General features: G+C 43.3%; 1 protein-coding gene across 3 annotated transcripts in view; it reads right to left on the bottom strand.

Annotated features, from left to right (window-relative positions):
• Positions 1-23,404, bottom strand: part of LOC137351387 (neurturin-like) — a 113,309-nt gene that overhangs the window by 5,628 nt on the left and 84,277 nt on the right. For 2 of the 3 annotated variants that reach the window (XM_068015830.1, XM_068015831.1), the window contains exon 2: positions 14,742-14,943. In XM_068015830.1, coding sequence (XP_067871931.1) covers positions 14,742-14,916 — 175 coding nt within the window. In that variant the 5' untranslated portion in view covers positions 14,917-14,943. Of the gene's footprint in view, positions 1-14,741; positions 14,944-22,833; positions 23,108-23,404 lie in introns of those variants that run through there. The other variant, XM_068015829.1, reaches the window with a different exon arrangement.

The following is a 23,404-nucleotide window of genomic DNA, read 5'->3' as shown; positions in this document are numbered from 1 at the left end:
TCCACACTCCCACTGTCCATACTAACGACCTAGCCAAAATAGCATCCAGTGCGGCCACAGCAGAAGCTCATGTGTGCAGTGCAGATAACTCAGGGTGCTGATTTTAACCTTGCCCATTCGGCTGAAACCAGGTGAGCAGTTAAAATGACCCATCAATCCTTTACCTTTGAAGTCTGCCAGTCTCACCACCACAATTTCCTCTCCACTGCACCCCAAGCACCCATTGCATGCCAAATATGAGCTCATGCAGGATTAATGTCCATCTAATTTAGCTAAATTATGTGACGCTACATTGACGTCAAATACTCTGGTAGGATCAGAAGCACGAGTCAGTGATTGAATGAGATTGAGGAAATTTTGGCCCCAGTGCTATGCATTAATTACACTAAATGCATCTACTTCTAGGAGCAAATTTAGTAGTGTTTGCAAAAATGGCCAAATGCTAACCTGCAAAATTATTGCACCTTAATATACACTCAGTGTACACACTGGCTCTAATTTGCAAATGACTTTCAATCTCATGATGTCTCTTCACATGTCTTTACACAGGGAGAGGAGGAAATGTTGCTTCAGCCAAATATCATGTTTCCAGCAATAGCAGAGAAGACACTAGAGAGTATGAGGCTGATTCTCAATCCCTCCTACACCCCAACATAGCTTGTCCCTTTGACACAAACCCCACTCTGACATGCCAGAACCTGGCTACATTTCCAGATTAAGGTCATTTGTAAGGGCTGGTCTTGACTGTCCCAGATTGGCTGAGGAAAGGCTGCAGTCCTGAAAGGCCATTTCATACTGCTGTTGTCTTCCTCTCTGTCTTTCTCAATTTCGAATGCTTCTGGTTCTTTTAAGAGACACAATATACGGAACACTTCTAAAGGAATGAAAGATATTTTTTGAAAGGCTTGGATGGAAGCCAGGGTAGCACCATATAAGGACTGATTCACAGTAACACCAGAACAGCCCTGAAGAAAATAACCATAGGTACTGCAAGACAAAATAAAAATCAAGCTTGCTAGGTCATAAAGAAAATAGATGACCCCAACAGAATAGGTAAACTCACTATTAATTATGGAGAAAAAATAGCTAGCTTCGAATTTGCTCAAATATCAAAAGTTGACCAGTGTAATTGAAAGGGAACCAGCACAAAATTCAGTTATATAGCGCCCGTACTTTTTGTGCAATGTGCACCGGTTTGATCCAAAATGGCATCTGCACTGCATGTATGAGCTGCTGATCCGCTGTCTTCTTATTCTCCATCAGTTCTTCTGAGCAGGCAAGAGGAAAACCCAGTGGAAGCCAGCAGTGTCCTGCTTTAACTGTGCAGATTGTGTTCCAGTGACATCATTGGGGCCTGACTGGTATTTTAACTGGAGGTGTGCATGAATAACTGTTGTGATTTCTCTGCTAGGCTGACCTGACAGCAAGTGGCGCTGTGACTAAAAGAGGCCTAGAAAGGTATGTGGTTTTTTTTTGTTTAGTTTCTTTGGCTGGAAGGAGCATGACCATTTACCTGAGCGCTAGGGACCATTCCTTTAGCACACTGTGGTGAATTCTGCAGCATGTAACTCGCCTCCTGACTCCCCAGCGCCTGTCCACTATCCACAAGGCACAAGTCAGGAGTGTGATGGAATACTCACCATTTGCCCTGGATGGGTGCAGCTCCAACAACACTTAAGAAGCTCAACACTATCCAGGAGAAAGCAGCCCGCTTGATTGGTATCCCATCCACCACCTTCAACATTCACTCTCTTCACCACCGACTCACAGTGGCAGCAGTGTGTACCATATTACAAGATGCACTGCAGCAACTCACCAAAGCTCCTTAGAAAGCACCTTCCAAACCTGCGACCTCTACCATCTAGAAGGACAAAGGCAGCAGATGCATGAGAACACCACCACCTGCAGGTATCCCTCCAAGCCATGCACCATCCTGACTTGGAACTATATCACTGTTCTTTTATTGTCGCTGGATCAAAATCCTGAAACTCCCTTCCTAACAGCACTCTGGGTGTACTAACACCACATGGACTGCAGCGGGTCAAGAAGGCAGCTCATCACCACCTTCTCTAGGGCAATTAGGGATGGGCAATAAATGCTGGCCTAGCCAGCAATGCCCACATCCCATGAACAAGTAAAAAAAACTCTGGTGCTGACCTCAATCCACTCTACATCCCACTCCTACCAAATGCCATTTCCTGTCGGGTTCAAGACTGATGGGATTCTGTGATATCGATGTAAATGGATCCAGGAATTAAAAAATTTCGAGCCTGATGTGGGGAGTTCCCAGCAGTTTGACCTTGGCCCCTGCCCACATGACTCCAACCCCCAGTTAAAATCATCCCTGTGTAGTATATTCCAGATTACAGCAGGTTCCCATTAGGTTGGGATGAGATAGTAACTCAACAGTGCTGTTGATCTCCTGGCAAGCTCCAGTCAGTGACAATTAAGTCTTCTTCAGCTGCCACATTTGCTTCTACCAGGCCAGCAGAAGTGGCCCATTATGTGTTTCCTTTTTGAAATTACTAAAACCCTTCAGTCCACATATATCTGAGCTGGTGCCTGCTTAAAGTTGTGATGATAATGCTGCGGTGATACTTGCTGGTCAGAGGGACTGATTAGTGCTTTGAATTTTGAGCATATCTGTAAAAGAAGGAAATGGCACATGGTGAGTACATGCTCATAGTTGGAACATACTATTCTTGCCCAGACATTATAGGATATGTTTCAAAGTATACCACAGTCACTACTTTACACCTGTTGAAACACATTTACAGATTTAATGATGCAATTTTCATTGGGATATGAAAAAATGAACTGAACAGAGACAGCGTAATATTTTAGCTGCCATTTAATATGATCCCTGCAGTATTTATAGTAAGGTTATGAACTCAACATTGTAACATTGCGGTTAACACGGAAGCCGCCTTTCCTACTACACTCCCATCTTAGGTCCAACAGTAATGTGGCAGAAGTGCCAGAAATTAGGCCAGGACCCAGATATGCCTGGTCCAGGCTTTGCCTAACATTTTCTGGGGTTAATAGTGGAGGTTTCCAGGCAGCACATCCTATCCTGTCATTCCTGCAGATTTTTGGAACCCATATTTCTAAATCATAAAACAACAGAAATTTCTCCACCTTCAGTGCAAAGTTCCTGTGCCTTTTACATTTTCAGCACAGCTAAAGGAAGACTTTCCACACAATATAAACAGCACTTATTTGCATAAATGCCAACCCTCTGCTTTTTCAGTACTTTGAAATTAGTGATAACTTTTCTGCATTAGCTGTTGACAATCCAATGCTGCTCTCAGTTCCTACCCAGTGCTACAGCTCTAGGGGGATGACACACTGCTGGGGGCAGCAGTTTTCATGATAGTTTCACATTGCATCCCCTGGTGCAGCACTAGGTAAGAACTAGCAACGGTGAGCTCCTGGTCACAGCCTCCAGAATCACTGTGTACAGGCAAGACATTTTCTCAGAGAAATGGGTGTATGAAAAGAGGGAGGGGGGAAAACAATCAGCCCACAAGTCATTCTGCATCATTCTTATGCACATAATGGCTATGAGGGACAAGAGGAACTGGGAGAGGAGGGGATGAGAAAATTGAATTGGTGAAGAAGAAGAGGGTCAGTAAATAACATGAAAAGAGGGAGCGGTATATAACAGGTGGTTGATCCACTATCGCACAAATTCAAAATTATCACCTTGTCTCCAAAATATAGGGAGTTGAATGGGGTGCAGTGTCTCTGTGAACTGGGTCTTCAGCTGGGAAAGTAAGGACATGGATGTTGGAGAGTGACTGTTGAAATTCTTTAGAAGTGCATTCGACACACTGGTGCCATCATTTAGATTAGATTAGATTAGAGATACAGCACTGAAACAGGCCCTTCGGCCCACCGAGTCTGTGCCGAACATCAACCACCCATTTATACTAATCCTACACTAATCCCATATTCCTACCAAACATCCCCACCTGTCCCTATATTTCCCTACCACCTACCTATACTAGTGACAATTTATAATGGCCAATTTACCTATCAACCTGCAAGTCTTTTGGCTTGTGGGAGGAAACCGGAGCACCCGGAGAAAACCCACGCAGACACAGGGAGAACTTGCAAACTCCACACAGGCAGTACCCGGACTCGAACCCGGGTCCCTGGAGCTGTGAGGCTGCGGTGCTAACCACTGCGCCACTGTGCCGACTATTTTTAATATTTTTCCCTCCTTAAGTTAAAGTACGATGATGACATCTTCCAGCACTTGAGGACTGCTGCATAAATACAAGTAATAACAAATTCACTGCATTCCTATTGCGACTGTTTTTTTTGTGTGTTATATGTGAGGCCACTGGGTTTCAGCTATCGCAGGAAATAAACTAAATTGTGGAATATGATCCCAAACACTTCATAAACATACAGGAATCCAATATAATAAAAAGGAATTTAATGTATTCAGTTGTCTTGAAGCAGTGACCTTGGTCATAGGCCTTTATTCATGCTGGCCTTCACTTGTAAGTGCTTTGAGTTGTCAACTTTTGCAGATGTTTGGTAGTTTTTCTGAGTTTTGTAGGTTGGCAGGTATGAATATGTTTGGGGAATTGAGGGAACTTTTTGCATAACTTTCCCATAAGAGGTGAAATAAGCAAGCTGGAATTCATGATAAAAGACAGATTGCACCTGGTCTCTCACCTTTTCTTGTTCCAGGCTTTTTACATTCTTATATAGAGATCAGTATCAAAAACATAAATGGTCAGAAGATTTCTGTTTCTGATTCAATATTGAGAGTATTAAACCCATATTTTATTTAGTGGCATTGGTATGTAACTTGAACAAAAGCTTATGGGAAAGAATGAACCACTCTATTGGATTCGCCAGGCACTCAGTATTAACACTGTTTACTCTATAATAAAGCAATGACGTACAGCTCAGCCCATAAAGGAGAGGGCAACAGTGAGCACTAATCAGACAAAATGACACACAGAACTCTCTAACAAACTCAAATGTTTTTCATTAGATGCTGAGAGCTGGTCATAAATGTCATGTTGTACTGTGCACACAGTTTGTTAAATTGTTGAAGATTGTTGAAACACTGGCTGATATCTTCAGGTACTTTCCTGCCTAGCACTCTGACAATGCAAGCAGATAGAACAGTGAGCAAGGAGTGTGCCAGCTGAAATAATGGCCACAGGGCACAGGGGCTAGAGCACAAGTTGTTGCTTCTGTTGTGGCTTAGGCGATCGATTGTGAGGGTAAGCAGTCACTTAGTTTTCCTTGTGCCTCGAATTGGGGAGTGGACGTTGCTGTGTGTGACTGCATAGCTTTGTGCTAAATCCAAGTATTTAATAAAAAGCAAAATAAAAATGACAAAGTAAGGCTACATTTTTCTAATAATTTTAAAACTTTAAAATAAAAAGGAAAGAACTTGCATTTATACATTTATACAACACCTTACCATGCCCATGGGACATCCCAAAGCACTTCACAGATAACGATGTTCTTTTGACATATAGTCATTGTTGTTAATAAAAGAGCAGGGGGGGACTTGCGTGTTCAGAAATACTAATCTTTAAAAAGTGGGGGGAAAATTTGATGAAGTTGTAAAAATATATATAGGATCCTAGGGGTAAAGAGTACAAAAGCAGGAGGTAATGGTAAACCTATACAAATTCTTGGTTAGGCCACAGTTAGAATATTGTCTCCAGTTTTGGGCATCTTTATTTTTAAGAAGGATGTCAAGGCCATGATAAGGGTACAGAAGAGATTAATTATGATGATATTGGGATGAACGGCTTTAGTTATAAGAAACTGGGACTGTTTGTATTGGATCAGAGAAGTGAAGTAGAGATCTGATGGATGTGTTCAGAATTATGAGAGGTGTTGATAAGATAAGTTGAGAGAAACTTTCCACTGGTTAGTGAATCAGGAATTAGACAGCAAAATTTAAAGATCACTACCAAAAGAAGGCAGAGAGAGATTAGGCAAAAGTATCTTAACACTGAGGGTTGTAACACATGGAATGTCCTACCAAGAGCACTAGTGGATTCTGAATCCATCATACCTTTTAATGGGAAGTGGATACATGTTTGAAAAATCTGAAGAAAAGGTGAGGGGTAACTCTTTCAGAGAGCTGGCACAGGCATGATGGGCATAATGGGTTCCTTCTGTGCTGTAACAATGATTCACTAATTGGAAATGAGTAACAGTGTTTGTCTTTGTTTAACACTGATCTGTATATTCTAACCATTCCAAATTGGATCAGTGCAAAAATTGGGCTCAAGGGTTTTCATAATTGGGGTCTACTTGCCTCATCACTCCCATCCCCTTTCTCCATTACTCTCAGTACCACTGTCTACATAGTCTGATTTTAAAAAATTCAACCTTGGTGTTAACCATTTGCATACAATTCACAGACCACTCGCCATTTACACTGGATCAAAGGCCATTGTCTGCTTATTAGGTGTTAAAGTGTGTTTACTACAGGTGCATTTAGATTGGCTGCTTTGATTTGGTTCTGCAAAACAAAATCACATTTCCAGGTATTGCAAGTCTCCCACTTCTTTCCCTGTTCCTTAATGTTAGTTCTCTCTCCTATGTCAGGTGATGGCAGCTCTCTTTGCAATGCAAAATTGTGCAGCATGCAGGATGGTTCTAAGATGTCTCCTGTGCAGCATCAACATCCTGCTTTCTCTCTGCTCCTTTCCCTTTAGAAAGCCAAATAAAGTGGGACCTCTCAAGGAATTGGCCATAGTTGCCCAGGGTGTAATTGGTAAAGGACCTATGTGAATTCAAGCCCCACTCTAGGACTTGAGCACATAAACTAGGTTGGTACTTCAGTGTAGCATGAAGGGAATGCAGCACTGTCAGAGGTGCTTAGTAGTGAGATATAAAGCCAAGACCCCATCTGCCCTCTCAAGGATGTAAAAGATGCCATTGCGATACTCTGAAAAGAGCTGGGGAGTTCTCTTTGTGTCCTGGCCAATGTTTATCCATCAACAAAATCACAAAAATAGATTATCTTGGTCATTATCACATTGCTGTTTGTGGGGCTTTGCTGTACACAAATTGGTTGCCACATTTCCAACACTGACTATACTGCAAAAATACTTCATTGGCTATAAAGCGCTTTGGGATATCCTGAGATCAATAAAGGCACTATATAAATGCAAGTTCTTTCTTTTAACCTTCTTTCTTGGACCCTGAAATGAGATCTGAGCGTTCCTTTAGCATAGCAGCATTGGAGCATTCTGCCTTTCAGCACTTAGGTTGCAGTGGGTACTGCTAATGTACCCTTGTAGGCACTACTCACCATAGTCATAAAACTTATCTCGTCCTTGGGGTTTGGGATGGGGTCTTAAACTCGAGCGGGCAGGGGTTCTGCTGCACTCGCTCACATTGGCAAAGTGGGCTCCCAGAAATTTCTTGGCCCAGGAAAATAAAGACATATGATTGGAAATTACTTTTATCCCAGTTTTTACCATCAATAAACCTTGTAACTGAATTCTTGAAATTGGGATTAAATCAATCTGTTAATTTGTATTATGAAGATGTGAAAAGCTAATTGAACAATTGTTGGAAGTCCTGAGTTAGCCTGAAATAAGCAGAATTTTTTAATTGGCAAATACAGGGTATTTGCACTTTAACAAGGTGCAGCAAGCTGACTGAAGCTGCTTGAAGACCTGACTTTGACTGAAATAACCAGAGCTTTTAAATCAGTATCAGCAGTTAGCCCTCGTAATTGACATCTATGGGAATGGCAAATGACTACTACTAATTAGATGGTGTAAACAGTTGGCTCCAGTAGTCATGAGACCAGATCAGATTATTCCTCCAAAAGGCAAGTTCCAACTGTTGCTTTCTCCAACTGACTTCAACAATAACAAGCCATTAAAAAGCACTTAACACATTTTTGTTCCCTCTGCATTTTCATGTACTGATGGGAGGGAATCATATTTAGATGTGAAGAATGCATTTCAAAGTAAATATATCAGTATTCTTGCCAACTTGTTGATTTTCAAAATGCTTGCATTCACATCCTCATGTGCAATCGCAGAATCAAGCTAAATGGCTTTAATACACCCACATTGTCCAAGCTCTTCATCATTTTAAAGACCTGAGTCATTTCTCCAACAAAAAGAAATTCCATTCGATAAACCCTCTTTATAACTTCCCACAACATTCTTGCTGCACTCCTGTGAACCCGCATCAAAGCATCGGTGTCCTCTTGAAGATAGTAGTGGTGATCTGCCCAAGGGCTGGTTCTCTGCTCATTTCTCCACGCCTCATGCTCCTGTGCTTTCCTCTTCAGTTTCTTGTAAGAGGCTCCCATTTTTTTTAACATCCATGAGAATGAGCAATATGACCAGGGAACAAGTACAAGGTGGTTTCCCGTTGCCTTGGTATATATGCTTCAAAGGAAACACAAGTCATCTTCCTGAAAGATCCTCCGCCTGTAAGCAGCCATTGTCCCTTGAGGTTCTAGCTCTTCTGCCATCACTATCGAAAATTCTCTGGTTCCGCTTTTGGCCATGGCTCGTAACCCTTTGCATGGGACCCTTACCTGGGCCTAGGGTGAAGCGCAAAGGGCAAGAACAACCACCCACCGAGGTTTCAAATGACCTTGCTATCCAGCTGTTGAAGATAGAGGGCGTGAAATTCATTGGCATAGCACCACCAGAACCATCTTGATGGAGTGTGAGGCACCACCAGCTGCTTCCTGTACAGTCCGCATGGCATTCTATCAGGAAAAGGGGCATCCGCAGCATGCCCAAGCAGGCTGTGAATGCCTGCTATCCTGAGGCCACACAACCCAGCCGGCTGATGCAATGCCATGATACCAAATTTGGGCCACGCTGGTCCAGACAATAAATTTGTCAACCACTCAACAAACAACAAACGTGAAGCTGCAAGATAGGGCCTGCACTGTCAATATTTAAAGGGCCAGGCATCCAAATTGCAGGTAAGATAATCTTTAAAAACTTCTGCTACTGCAAACTGTACTCTGGAGAGTTTTTAGAGCTGTTTTGGTGAGTTCCTGGATACATCAGAGAGTGTTGCTGCATCCATTCAGGGATGGTAGAGGAGTAGATGCAACAGCTGTGGGGGCAGCAGTGGCAGTGCCTCTGGGTCTGCAGCACAACAGGGAGCCCTAGCCAAACTGAAGTCAATGGGAATCAAGGGGAAAACTCTTCATGGGTTGGAATCATACCTAGCACAAAAGAAGATGGGTGTGGTTGTTGGAGGCCAATCATCTCAGCCCCATGACATTGCAGCAGGAGTTCTCAGGGTAGTGTCCTAGGCCTAACCATCTTCAGCTGCTTCATCAATGGCCTACCCTCCATCATAAGGTCAGAAGTGGGGATGCTCACTGATGATTGTATGATGTTCAGTACCATTTGCAACTCCTCAGATAATGAAGCAGTTCATGTCCATATGCAGCAAGACCTGGACAATATCCAATAAGTGACACAAAACATTCACGTCATACAAGTGCTAGGCAATGATGATCTCCAGTAAGAGAGCATCTAACTATCCCCCCTTGAGATTCAATCGCGCTGCCATTGCTGAATCCCCCACTATCAACATCCTAGGGGGTTACCATTGACCAGAAACTGAACTGGAGCGGGCACATAAATACTGTGGCTACAAGAGCAGGTCAGAGGCTGGGAATTCTGCAGTGAGTAACCCATCTCCTGACACTCCAATGCCTGTCAACCATCTACAAGGCACAGGTAAGGGGTGTGATGGAATACTCTCCACTAGCCTGGATGAGTGCAGCTCGACACTATCCAGGACAAAGCAGCCCACTTGATCGGCACCCCATCAACCACCTTAACCATTCAGTCATTCCACCACTGACGTGCAGTGGCAGCAGTGTGTATAAACATGTACAAGATGCACTACAGCAACTCACCATGCGTCCTTTGACAGCGCCTTCCAAACAACAGCAGACCCATGGGAACACCACCACCTGCAAGTTCCCCTCCAAGTCATACACCATCCTGACTTGGAAATATATCCCCATTCCTGCACTGTCACTGGATCAAAATCCTGGAACTCCTTCCCTAACAGCACTGTGAGTGTACCTGCACCATATGGACTGCAGTGGTTCAAGAACACGGTTCACTACCACCTTCTCAGGGGCAATTAGAGATGGGCAACAAATGCTGGTCTTGCCAGTGACACCCACATCCCAAGAAAATTTTTTTTAAAAGGCTGCATGGAGAGCAAACTCTCCATGATGTCCTCTGCTAAGTTGGAGCCGGACTCCTCCATACTCCTTTTTTTAAAATTCATTCATAGGATGTAGGCGTCACTGGCAAGGCCAGCATTTATTGCCCATCCCTAATTGCCCTTGAAAAGGTGGTGGTGAGCTGCCTTCTTGAACCGCTGCAGTCCATTTGGGGTAGGTATACCCACAGTGCTGTTAGGGAGGGAGTTCCAGGATTTTGACCCAGCGACAGTGAAGGAACGGCGATATAGTTCCAAGTCAGGATGGTGTGTGACTTGGAGGGGAACTTGCAGTTGGTGGTGTTCCCATGCATTTGCTGCCCTTGTCCTTCCAGTTGGTAGAGGTCGCAGGTTTGGAAGGTGCTGTCTAAGGAGCCTTGGTGCATTGCTGCAGTGCATCTTGTAGATGGTACACACTGCTGCCACTGTGCGTCAGTGGTGGAGGGAGTGAATGTTTGTAGATGGGGTGCCAATCAAGCGGGCTGCTTTGTCCTGGATGGTGTCGAGCTTCTTGAGTGTTGTTGGAGCTGCACCCATCCAGGCAAGTGGAGAGTATTCCATCACACTCCTGACTTGTGCCTTGTAGATGGTGGACAGGCTTTGGGGAGTCAGGAGGTGAATTACTCGCCTCAGGATTCCTAGCCTCTGACCTGCTCTTGTAGCCACGGTATTTATATGACTACTCCAGTTCAGTTTCTGGTCAATGGTACCCCCTAGGATGTTGATAGTGGGGGATTCAGTGATGGTAATGCCATTGAATGTCACGGGGAGATGGTTAGATTCTCTCTTGTTGGAGATGGTCATTGCCTGGCACTTGTGTGGAGCGAATGTTACTTGCCACTTATCAAGCCAAGCCTAGATATTGTCCAGGTCTTGCTGCATTTCTACACGGACTGCTTCAGTATTTGAGGATTCGCGAATGGTGCTGAACATTGTGTAATCATCAGCGAACATCCCCACTTCTGTCATTGATGAAGCAGCTGAAGATGGTTGGGCCTAGGACACTACCCTGAGGAACTCCTGCAGTGATGTCCTGGAGCTCAGATGATTGACCTCCAATAACCACAACTTGATAGTGACAGGAGGCTGTCTGGCAGGGCAGCAAATGTACTCAGTATCTTGATGTGCATACCCATCAATGCTTTCCTGTATGCCACACCATCAAGGTCCTCATCTGAGTCCTCTGCTGCCTTCCAGTTAGCTCGCAAATGAACCATCTTTTCCCCCTGGCTTGACTGCAGCCCACTTATGCTTGCATGTCTCTTCCATGCTGAACCCAACTCTATACTCGCCTCCAAGGTACATGCAGTGCCAGTATTTGAACTGGAGGTTGCAAGTGTCAGATCAAGCAATGGGGCCTCTTCATTAGCACTGTTGCTCTCTCTCTTCTTCCTTGGGCTGCTGTGGCTGGGCAGGGAGCAATTCTTGGATCTTTGGTGTGATGGAAGGGGGTGGGGTGAAAAGCAAGAAATCCACGGCCACACCATCAGCAGTTTGTACATCATGCTAGATAGCAGGATGAGGGTGAGCCGGGAGTTGAAAAGGGGCATGTATAGGAACATATCATCATCCTCAATGTTCTCAGCAATGCTAGATGACATGGATTGTGTCGCTGCCGGCCCCATGGTGCTGAGAGTCATCTCCTCCATGGGGCTCAAGAGATGCTGGTGTCCCTCCTTCCTGTTAGTTCTGCTCTGCTCCCTTCTAATATGTGTCACCTTGTCTTGCAAGAGGGAGGCCAGATTGTCAGTGATTATGTAGCACTCACTGTGTTTGGGTGAATGTTCCCACTGAATAGCTGGGGATATGTGCAGGCAGAGAGAAATGGTTGTGAGGCTGGCAGCAATGCAAGGTGTGTGAGGGTAAGGTGGAGTATCTGGATGTTCAGCACAAATCCTGAGTGCCAGGGAATTAGAATTAGAATTAGATGGGAGTGCTGATGGGTGAGTAATGAGGTGTGGTGCATTGAGCAGAGCGAGAAGCTGGTGTTGGGGTGGGTAGGAGATGTCGTATGATGATGCACGCACTGACCTTGACCACTGTGTGAGGTTATTATACTTCTGTGGCACTGTAGCCAGGTCCTCAGGTCCATACTCCTTGGAATTGACCTCACTGGTCACTTGTCTCAATCCCTTTTGAGAGTGATCCTTGAAGGTCTCCTGGCCCGCAGAACAAAGGCATCTCTTCTCCTGCCCAGCTGCATCACTAAACACCTCCAGTGCTACATCCATCATGCTGGAACTCTTTCTCTGCCCTGGTGTTCAATTTTCATTATTTACATTCCACCAATATTATTCAATGCAGTTTCCCTTTAAGAGGGACAGCCTGCCTTTAAGAAGAGCAGACTGGCTGCACCAGGTGATAACTGCACAATGTTGCTCAGCCCCCTGCTTCGCACAGAGGCAGCAGTACCAGAGCTGCTCAGCCACACACTTCAATCATGCAAATTTACATTTTGACCTCCTCATTCAAACTGACGCAGGCAGGTTGCGAATCGTGACCCCCGTGTCTAAAAACCGGGGCACACAAATTTCTCACCCAGACTGCCTAAAACTGTGTACAATATGCTAACTGTGGTTGTACCAATGAGTTCTAAAGACCTGTTTCAACTTATCAAAATCCCCTGAATTGCTCCCTACAACTGTTAACGCTCACTGTGTCTTCAGTGGAAGGTCAATAATCACTTCCACTTTTGCTAATAATAGACTATTCCGCTGTACACTTATCACTAAAAGCCATCAAATATTCATTTGATCATCCACTTTATTTCTTCAGAGTCCCTGAGTACTATCAACCACCCTTACAAATGTTTTCCTTTTTTTCATCTTTTTCTGATTATATTCTTATTCATATGGACATGTCCTATGTCTTTTTGGTGATAGCAATCGAAAGCAGGCAGTGACAATAAGCAGGCAGGCACTGTCTGGGAGGCTAAGAAGTTTTCAATCCAGCAATCTATGATGTTAAGTTCCCCCATCAGTAGTTCCTTTTGGAACGTATGACCAGAAATAGAATATGTAGTGAATCTGCTAGACTCACATTCTATACAAATTCATAAGCACAGTATTGAGCTGCACAGCGATATAAGTACACATGTGCCCATATAAGAGGTACATAGATGTTAGTGGCTATCATCTATTAACAGAACTTATTAAATACCGATTAGCTGAAGGTAATAGGGTGAACAGGTGTTTGGTGTTGAATATACGTACATATGACTACTAAACTAAAAAAGAGCCAGCCAGCACTTACTGGGTGTTGTTAGGAGTGGAGAAGTAAACTCTGGGGCAAATAATAAACAGTCTCCACCAAAGCATCCTAGTCTCAGTGTCTTCATCACAAACAGGCTTGGAAGTCTCTCTAACAATAGGTATATTCCTATGCACAATACAGATACACAGGTCCTTATACAAGTACCCTTGTAATAGGTAGCCCTGTAACAGGCACACAACATATGCAATAGGCATGTGTAATTAGTACACAGGTACAGTACAGGTACAGCTTCAAGTAATAATATCAATAAAGTAGGCACCGATGGGAAAGTTATCAGACACACTGACACATGTAATAGATAGCCATGAAAAATATATGGAGGCATTAATATACATGTAACAAGTACAGTAGTATTAAAATTTCTAGACAATAGTCATAATTTTAATGACATTTAAATGAGTGGTATGAGGACAGGAATCTCAGAGTAATTTTTCAACCACTCCATTGTCATGCTAAAGTTACTACAATAATCACTATCTCAGTCATTGAAGAGATTCACTCTCCTTTATATAAGATAAAATACAAAACATTCTAAGTCGGAATGGTGCAACAATCTGATTAAAATCGGCATTTGTGATGATGGTATAAATGGGAATTAGTGAAGAGACAGAAACAGTCAGAGATGTTGAAAAAATACACTTAGGCACCTTGCTTAAAAACTAAAGTAAAAGAGTGTGCAACATTATACTTCCTGGACTGTTAACTCTGTTTTTGGTGAAAATAATGGAGGTGAATTTCTGCAAAGGTTTTTCTGATCATCTGCCATAATTTGGGCAGAACAACCGTGGAAACAGCCTGGTTTTTCCAGGGTTTTCACAACTCTCTATTGACCTACTATGCTGGGAGCTCAGGTGGGAATCTGACCATTTATCTTCCACAAAGACATGGAAGTCTATGAACTAGGCAGCCCATGATGCATGCATATCTCATAATGTTCACATAAATACACAACCAACACTGATCCTGGACTGGTGGGATATTTTGCTGCTTTTGTGGGACAAAATTTAATTCTTCTTTAAAACCAGTCCTAAGTCCATAAGCACTGTAGTTAGCTTCAGTACCTATTTCACTGAAGAATAGATAATCTGTCACGGATGAAGACAGACTTCATCAGTGTCAATCTAAGAGTAAGTCTGTAATAGAAATGCATTTTTATTGTGCAATAGATCTCATTGATGATACTACGAGCTGACCTATATGTACCTTTCCACATGTGTCAGGGAAAGGTACTGGTCCCTTACATTTCACTTTGTAAGACTGGGGGCTGGGTGGCAGTCTTGGGTCCTGGGGCTGATGCTCTTCTGATGAGGATGGAGTCATTGTTCTCCCTCTAATGGACATGTTTCTGTAAATAAGAGCTGAAAATATGGTACTGAAGAGCATTGAGGCGACCACCACTACCTTCCATACCTTCATCTTAGAGCATGTCACAGCAGCAAGGCCCTGCAAAACACAACAAGAATCAGTATTAGCTTTGGGCAGTACATCTACATCTGTATCATTTTGTATCAGTTTGTCTCTTTTTGTGGTAGTCATGGAGCAGAATGATGTATGAAACATTTTCTTACTTAGCCTGCAGTGACTGGTCTGTAAAGGACATTCAAGTTTGGTGAGGTATTAGGCAAATGAAACCAATAATATCTCCACTGTACCAAGAACATGTTCAAAATCTCTACTTTTAAGAGTATCGATTGCCAGCATATTTCTATTTAGCACTCTGGAATTGATATGAGTGAATGTTGCTCGTGTTCTTTTGGAAAAATGAGCCGAGTTGCATTTCATTCTAAGACCAACAAATGAAAACAATCCATACACTTGTTTCACTCAGGCACGAAGCTACAGATTCTGGAAGTAGGTCAGTTCTTCATATACAAACAAATGCTAACCCTAAACATCTGGAAGTACTCCTCCTCCAACATATATACGCTAATCATCAGTGTTTTAAGGGGCAGGTCAGCATATTGGTGTTTGTTATCAACGATGACCATGAACCATTCCCTTCATCATTACTTATCGAACCCTCCTGCAAATGGACGGATTTTGGCGCCTGCATACAATAAATGGAAATTTTCCTGAGAACAGGGGTTCCCAGCTATATTAGTCAGAATCCTTTAGAGTAGCAACACTGAGGGCAAAGGGAAGCAAAGGAAGAAAATAGCCAGCAATGATGGTGAAAGCTGAAAAGGGCACTGTGATAATGAACAGTGCTAAAGTGTCATCATGTTAAATTAGAAACATTTAATGGGACATCTGGTAAAATTGCATTGTAATAAGTAGCATCTTAGATCACTGTTATACTCGCATAGTATTGCATCATATCAGAAGTGTTAAAGTAGGGTGATGCTAAATTGACAATGAAGTTCAAATCCTTACTCCCACCTTGAATCCAATAACTACCAATAGTCTTATGTTTATTTATAACCTTGCATTTATCTAAAACCCTCTATCCATCTATGATCCTCTGTTCATCTATAATGGTGAGCCTGTCCATAGCCTAATGCATATATAGAACCTTAGAAAATAGGCGACATGTGTAGAGAGAGGATCTGGATCGGCGCAGGCTTGGAGGGCCGAAGGGCCTGTTCCTGTGCTGTAATTATCTTTGAAAAAAAAAAAATAGGACTCTGCACTTGTCTATAATTCTCCATCTGAACAAATCCATCTACTGAATCATAATCCTCTGGCTACAACTCTTAACTATCCATTACCTTCCTCTTGTCCTTAACATTGTCACTATACATAAGCTTGTGCTAACCATAACCTTCTCTGTGCTCAAAAGTCTGTGCCTGACTATAAGCTTTCACCTAACTATAACCTTGCACCTGTCCATAATCTCCTATCTATCATCCTTTGCCTATCCATAACGCTATTCACCTCCATAATTTGTTATCTGTCTATGCCCCTGTAGTTATCAATACACCTCTGCCCATTCAGTATTGTGCCTATTTATAATCCTGCACCATTTATATCATTTGCATTTGATCATGCCCTTCTGTCCAATCCTAATGATGCACACACAACTCTGTCTAAATACATATATCTGGCTTGGACCATTTTGATGTCGAGCTAATTATGTCTGAGAAAACTGGAATACTGATTTCCTTTCTTTAGTAAACTTGCTTGCAGTTGTCTGTGTGTATAGCTTTCAGCTATAGATAATTGTCCAAATACTTGAACCATATTTTTGGCATTACAGTTTTAGTTGTTTTACTGCTGCTTCACACATCAGATTTGAGTGGTAAACACTTACCACTGATTAACTAATAATACCAATTTAGCCAATTATTGGAAGCAGATGCTAGTAATGTTATTGGTCTGCCACTTTCTGAAATGTTAACCGTTGGTGCTACCAGTATAATAAATCAAAATTTAAACAAAGTACATTTATGGTATAAGATGAATGCTTGATCCAGTGGCTTAGCACACAATAGGTATACTATCAGTCTAGGCTGGATTCAAATCCAATAGAATGAAACTTCACTCTTCTCACTGTCCCTAGTTACACACTAATTGACACTGAAGTAACAATCTCAGTCAAAGAGGCTATGAGCATGGCGATTAAGGGAAATGGAACTGTCACACAGGGTTAATGCATATTCATGTAACAGAGTAGAGAGCTTCATTCTCCAATAGGCACTGCTTTACATGGCCTGAGAGTGCTTGATACTGACATTGTGTACCTGAAATGGAAAGTGTTTTATTCACTGACATCCTTCACCTTGATGCACGCAGAAGCAGAATGCTAAGCTCCTGTGCTGCAGCACCATTCAACATGAATATGTTGTTTTCCCCTCTAATTTTCTCCCCTTCTCTCCTGGAAGTGCAGCCACTTCCAGGATACATGCAGGAAACATCTCTACACATTCCAACAGCCCTACCTCACTCGTGGCCTTTCTTCATGCCCGAGCCTTACAATGCTCTGGGATTGTCTAGGAATTTCCTGGAATGGAGCAAGCAGCGCCCGGGCACTGCAACTAGCAGCCTGGGAGAACTTTGCCCTTTAAACTCCAACCCCACGCCCCTGCACTGCTCCATAATGTCACTAGCTGCTGAATCAGAACGCAGGAAGTGATTTCGAACCACTGGTGCTGAGCTGACTTCGGGATGATGTGCACCATGAGAGTGCCCCAAACAGTCAAGCTCACTGCTCTAAGCGTGAGATCTCGGTTTGGTTGCGGTCAGTCTTTGCTGACCCATTTTGACATGCGAAGTCCAAGTACAGATCGGCTCTGACTGAAGCTCCCAGTGGAAAGTGCTCATAGGACCCGAGTCCAAACCGGAGTCCAGGAAGAGAGGGAGCGAGATGGAGATCAACTGGAGAGCCTAACCAGAGCTTGTGCAGTGCAGGGTGACTACCATATTCATATAAACTCAGTGAATTAGTATTTTACTATTGGTCATGTGGGGAATCTGAGTTTTACCAATATTACTATTTGTTAGTGGTGCAATTTCAGTAAGTTACTATAACATACTGGTGGAATCAAAGTTTCTCCCATCTCTGCTCCGCCACCCCGTGGATCTCTTCCCCAGGTTCAGTCACCCCTTTTCTCCACCCTCGGTTTCCTTTCTTTGCCTGCTCACAGGTGGCCTCCTGATTTTCGGAACTTTTCACACAACAGTGGATGGCACAAAACATTGTGCAAAGATAGTCACCTACAGAAGAATCAGTCTTTATAAGGCATTTGCAGACAACACATGATCAGATGTCAACTGATCAAACCCCCAAAGAATATCTCCAACTAGAGCTGGCAACCCTATTGACAGTCTATTCAACCATACAGGGCATCACAGCTTAGCCTATTCTCAATTGGTGTCTACATGTGTTGATGTGCTGGCAGGGAATACTATTTAGGCATGAGGTATGGAAGCTCCGGCTGGTTTTCCCCTTTCATAGCCAAATAAAACATCCCAATTTCTGCCCCAGCTGAGATCAGCTAAGTCAGCACAAGTTGCGAACCAAATCTGAGGACATCTGGTCTGTACGACACCATATAGGTGCCTTTATCCACCAGGCCATTGAAAGAACATAGTAATGTTTTGATATTGCTGTATGGCTCAATATATTTAACAAGCCAATCAACATCATAGTATTAATTGGATAACTCCATCCAAAGATTGCACAATTGCAATATTGTTATGGTGAGAATAAATAATATTTTTCAGTTAACAAATGGCCAAGTTACTTTCCACACAAATATCCTAATGAAATCAAGAGTTCAGAAGATAAAAGAGTGCCGTGCATGAGAGAGCATTCCAGAAAATCCAAGGATTGCACACAGGAGATTGAAGGGGCGCAATGGGTTATAATCTGCATGTGGAATGGGAATGAAAACAAGGATAAAAAGGAGACAAGAAATTGAACATGGCTGTGATAAATAATACTACTTTAGTTTTGAGATACAGCACTGAAACAGGCCCTTCGGCCCACCGAGTCTGTGCCGACCATCAACCACCCATTTATACTAATCCTACACTAATCCACATCCCCACCTGTCCCTATATTTACCTACCACCTACCTATACTAGGGGCTATTAATAATGGCCAATTTACCAACCAACCTGCAAGTCTTTTGGCTGTGGGAGGAAACCGGAGCACCCGGAGAAAACCCACGCAGACACAGGGAGAACTTGCAAACTCCACACAGGCAGTACCCAGAATTGAACCCGGGTCGCTGGAGCTGTGAGGCTGCGGTGCTAACCACTGCGCCACTGTGCCGCCACTTACTGCAATAATCACAGCAAAAGGCAGGAGAAACTAAATCACTTGTTTAAAAAAGGGTAATTTTCTTTACCACATTACCCTTTTACACTAAGCAACAATAAAATAGTGGATCTTCTGTAGTGGCTCTCACGTAGATTAAGTCAGTGGAATTCCCTATCTAATACCATCATTGGGAGCAGGAGGATTGCTGTGGCTTAAGGGATGGCCCATCACCACCAGTCAGAGCATCTAGAGATGGGCAATAAATGATGATTTTATATCAAATTTCCCTGCTTATTTTGAAATTTGTATTTTTATATCTTTATCATGTCTTATTTTCATCATTGGAGAGTTCAGTTGCTTCGACTGAAGTATCAACTGAATGGGTTTAGAACTTCTGTGACCCACTTAATTGGTTCAAGTTCTGCATTATATTATTGGCATATTTGCCTCATTTGCCTAGTTTCAGAATTCAGATTTTTCACTTGCTTTGGAATCTGAGCCAATCATTTGAAAGTGTGAGAACAGAAATTTGCATATTAACAGTGTGATGCTCAAAGTGTGACAGACACTGAAGTCTGATGGGCATGAATTGGCTGTTGGATGAGATGATAAACCAAGACCACCCCCCCCCCCACTCCACCCCCTCCCCCCCTCCACACACATCTGCCCTCTCTGGTGGATGTAAATCCCACAGCACTTACTGAAGAAGAGGAGGGAGTTCTCCTTGAATCCTGGCCAATATTTATCCCTCAACCAATACCATTAGTGTTTGTGGGAACCTGCAGTATACATCAGATTGTTGGTGTTATGTTTGTTTTGAAGAATTAGATTGGCCAGGTTAGTCAGGAGCAGGATTCTCCTCAACAACCCCACCTAAACCAGTGAAAAATGAGGGAAAATTTGGGTAGTGAGGCCCAACCTTGTCTCACATCACCATCGCCCATCCTCACAGAAACTGCCCGAGGTATGTAATTGGCAACTAGAGAATGGAGCCCCAAAGGATTTAATTCCCATCTGCCCCACTTACTCCTGCCTTCCAGGGCCACCATGGAGAAGATCATCAGATGGGTTCCTTGAGGTATGGCCGAAGGAAACTGTCCGGGAGAAGTAACTGGAGTCAAAGGATTTGTAGATGCAGCTTAGGAAAGGTTTTTAGTTCAATTTTTCTCAGTAAAAGCAAGGGTGAACTGCTGCTGGAGGTACTGGAGAGAGTGGTTGTGGGACCTCTCAGCATTGTGAGGTTCTGAGGTTTGGCAGCATGGAGGGGCGTTTTGCTGTTTGAATGTACTGAAAAGGTCACCCTTACTTTTGGCAGCACTGTGAATGGGGAATCTGAGGTTTGGCAAAAAACAGAGGGTGGAATGTGCTGTCTGGCTCACTGGAGCTTTCTGATTCTGGCAGCACTGAGGATGCAGCTTGGCCCTACTAATGGTGAGGGAGAGATGAAAGATAAAAGGAACGCACATACAAAGATTGTAATCACTGGCTTGAATTTGCATCTGAACTGCGGTGCACTACTCCCAATCCACTCCACCCTGTCCCCAGTACATACTGACCTCTTTTCCTCCCTTCCAGATACCAATCTGTTCTTCCCTTGTCAAACCTGGCTCCCAAACTATACTTTTGCCCCCAAATCTGTACCCACTGTTCCCCCCGCCCCCATCCCCAGCACCTATGGGCCAGCTTGAAGTTGATTCCCAGTACTGTAACACATACTGTATTTGACAACTGTGTAGTAGATTTAAGCCAACAACCTTTTCAGAGTAGCCAAGAGGTCAGGAAACATGAAGTAACTGATGAAAGGGCAAGGCAAGGAGCCGCAACTACAGGCCAGAGTGCTTATTCTTGTCGCCCAGTGCATTACTAAATACTTTTGCAACTTATATGTCTATGATATTCTTTGGCCTTTCATGGTCACTCTGTTACAAGTGTTTTGCTTCCTGGAAATATATATATCAGTTTCATTTCCTACTTCACCAAAACAAGGAATTCAATCAGAGAAAGATGGTCTGTGCCATTTTCTTTTTTGGACACAATTTTAAAGTCACGTTTGTTCACACGTCAAGTGGTTCAGATTGAGTTTTTCGGTGGACATAAATTGTTAAAAGTTGTTTCAGTAATGTGGCTAAACTATAACTTAGAGCTGTGAATCAGTGGGTCTCAATATTCTGCATTAATATACTAATGTATCAGAACACAATTACTGCCACAATTTTAAATATAAGTACTCAGGAGGTAATTTTAACTTTGTGTGATGATGCAAAACGAGTGATATCAAATTAGCCACCTATTATACACCATGTCTGATCTTCCATTGAAGTCAATAAGAAAAATTGGACTAAGCGTGTAATGGGCAGCCAATTCGATAATGGATGTTTTACACCCACGCCCCACGTTAAAATAACTTCCTTCGAGTTCCTGAAATTGTTTAATCCATTTATCAGACTGTAACAAACAGACAGCAAGTGCAGGGCACCATTTATACCCATGACAGTGACACGACAAGAGCTGCCCTAACTGATAGCCATCAAAAAATGTCAGCAAAGCAGGCAGCAGAGAAAGGAGGAGATACTGGAGGAACATTTAAAGTAAAGCAGATTGAAGTGTGACAGCCTGGACATGATGTCTTATGGACATATATTAAGAGTGGGCAAGATTTATTATATATGTATATGTTAGTGAAAGTCCAGTGGTATTGCTCACAGTACAATGGAGGATATGCTGTTTTATAACTATGGAACACGTAGCATGGAGCAGGATTTCAATTCCCGGTTGGGACCCCAACATCGCAATGACATCTGGGTACCGACCCCACGCCAATTTAAAAAGGCACATGCATTTTTCTTATGCAAAGTGCTTAATTGGCCATGAGTCATGTTCGCCGCCCAATTAGCAGCAGTGGGCATGGGAGGTAGGCGGGACCAAGCCAGAAACTGGCCCAATTTAAATGGCAAGCAGCGGGCATTGCTGAGACTGCCATTCATCCACAAAATGGAGGCCCAACCAGAGCAGAGGGCAGTGGGCAGGGAGAGCCCCCATGCTACAAATAGGCAGTAGGTCCATAAACTTCGCCAAAGGGAAAAGACAGATCAACATCTCGAGTGCAGATCCAGACAGTACTAACAGTAACAAAAGCTTCCATTTAATTTACACCTTTAGAGAGACCTCCTAAATAGAGGCATCAGGAGAATTAAACACTAAGACAAAGGAGAGATAAGGAAGGGTGGCCATAAAAAGGGTCTGCACTTTAAATGTTAGCCTATCCTTTCTTTTTTCATATGAACAAAGAACAAAGAACAGTACAGCACAGGAACAGGCCATTTGGCCCTCCAAGCCTGCACCAATCTTGATGCCTGCCTAAACTAAAACCTTCTGTACTTCCGGGGACCGTATCCCTCTATTCCCATCCTATTCATGTATTTGTCAAGATGCCTCTTAAACGTCGCTATCGTACCTGCTTCCACCACCTCCCCCGGCAGCAAGTTCAAGGCACTCACCACCCTCTGTGTAAAGAACTTGCCTCGCACATCCCCTCTAAACTTTGCCCCTCTCACCTTAAACCTATGTCCCCTAGTAACTGACTCTTCCACCCTGGGAAAAAGCTTGCAGATAGACTTGCCAGCGTTTACCAGAATCTTCTGTTTATTGAGTCCTCTCTCTCCAGTGTTCCTTGGCAATTTGCTGCTGCTGAGAATTCTGCATTATTTCTGCTGCCAGCACGGTGAGGGCCATTTCACAGTCTTCTATCCTCAGTGCTGACTTTTGCCTCTGTCCCAATGTAGCTGATCGCTCCCTGCTTTATTACTGCCTCCTCCTCCATTTCATGGTACTGATGGCACGTCGAACCCTTAATGGCCTTCAGCAGCCATTTAACAAGTTCGGGCGGGTTGCCTCTTGCACCACCCAACATCGCATTCCAAAAATCTGAGCATGCCGGTCTTGTATCACAAAACCGGCATGCCAACCCATGGGGGAGGGATGGATTGCAGTGGCCACCCACCCGTGAACTCATCCTCTCCTGCAATCCAAAATCCTTCTCCATATATCAGAAAAGCCTTCTGCAATCACAGCTTCTACTTTTTAAACTCGATTGTTGACAGAAAGTGAAATGACGTAGAAAACTTGGCCAAAAAAAATAGCTGTAGTTGAAAAGCTAGGGATAATGGCCCAGAAACTGCTAGAAAAATAGTGATGAATTAA

The sequence above is a fragment of the Heterodontus francisci genome, chromosome 36 (assembly GCF_036365525.1).
Source record: "Heterodontus francisci isolate sHetFra1 chromosome 36, sHetFra1.hap1, whole genome shotgun sequence".
NCBI lineage: Eukaryota > Metazoa > Chordata > Chondrichthyes > Heterodontiformes > Heterodontidae > Heterodontus > Heterodontus francisci.
Note: the sequence above shows the minus strand (reverse complement) of the source record. Positions and strands in the feature narration are given on the sequence as shown.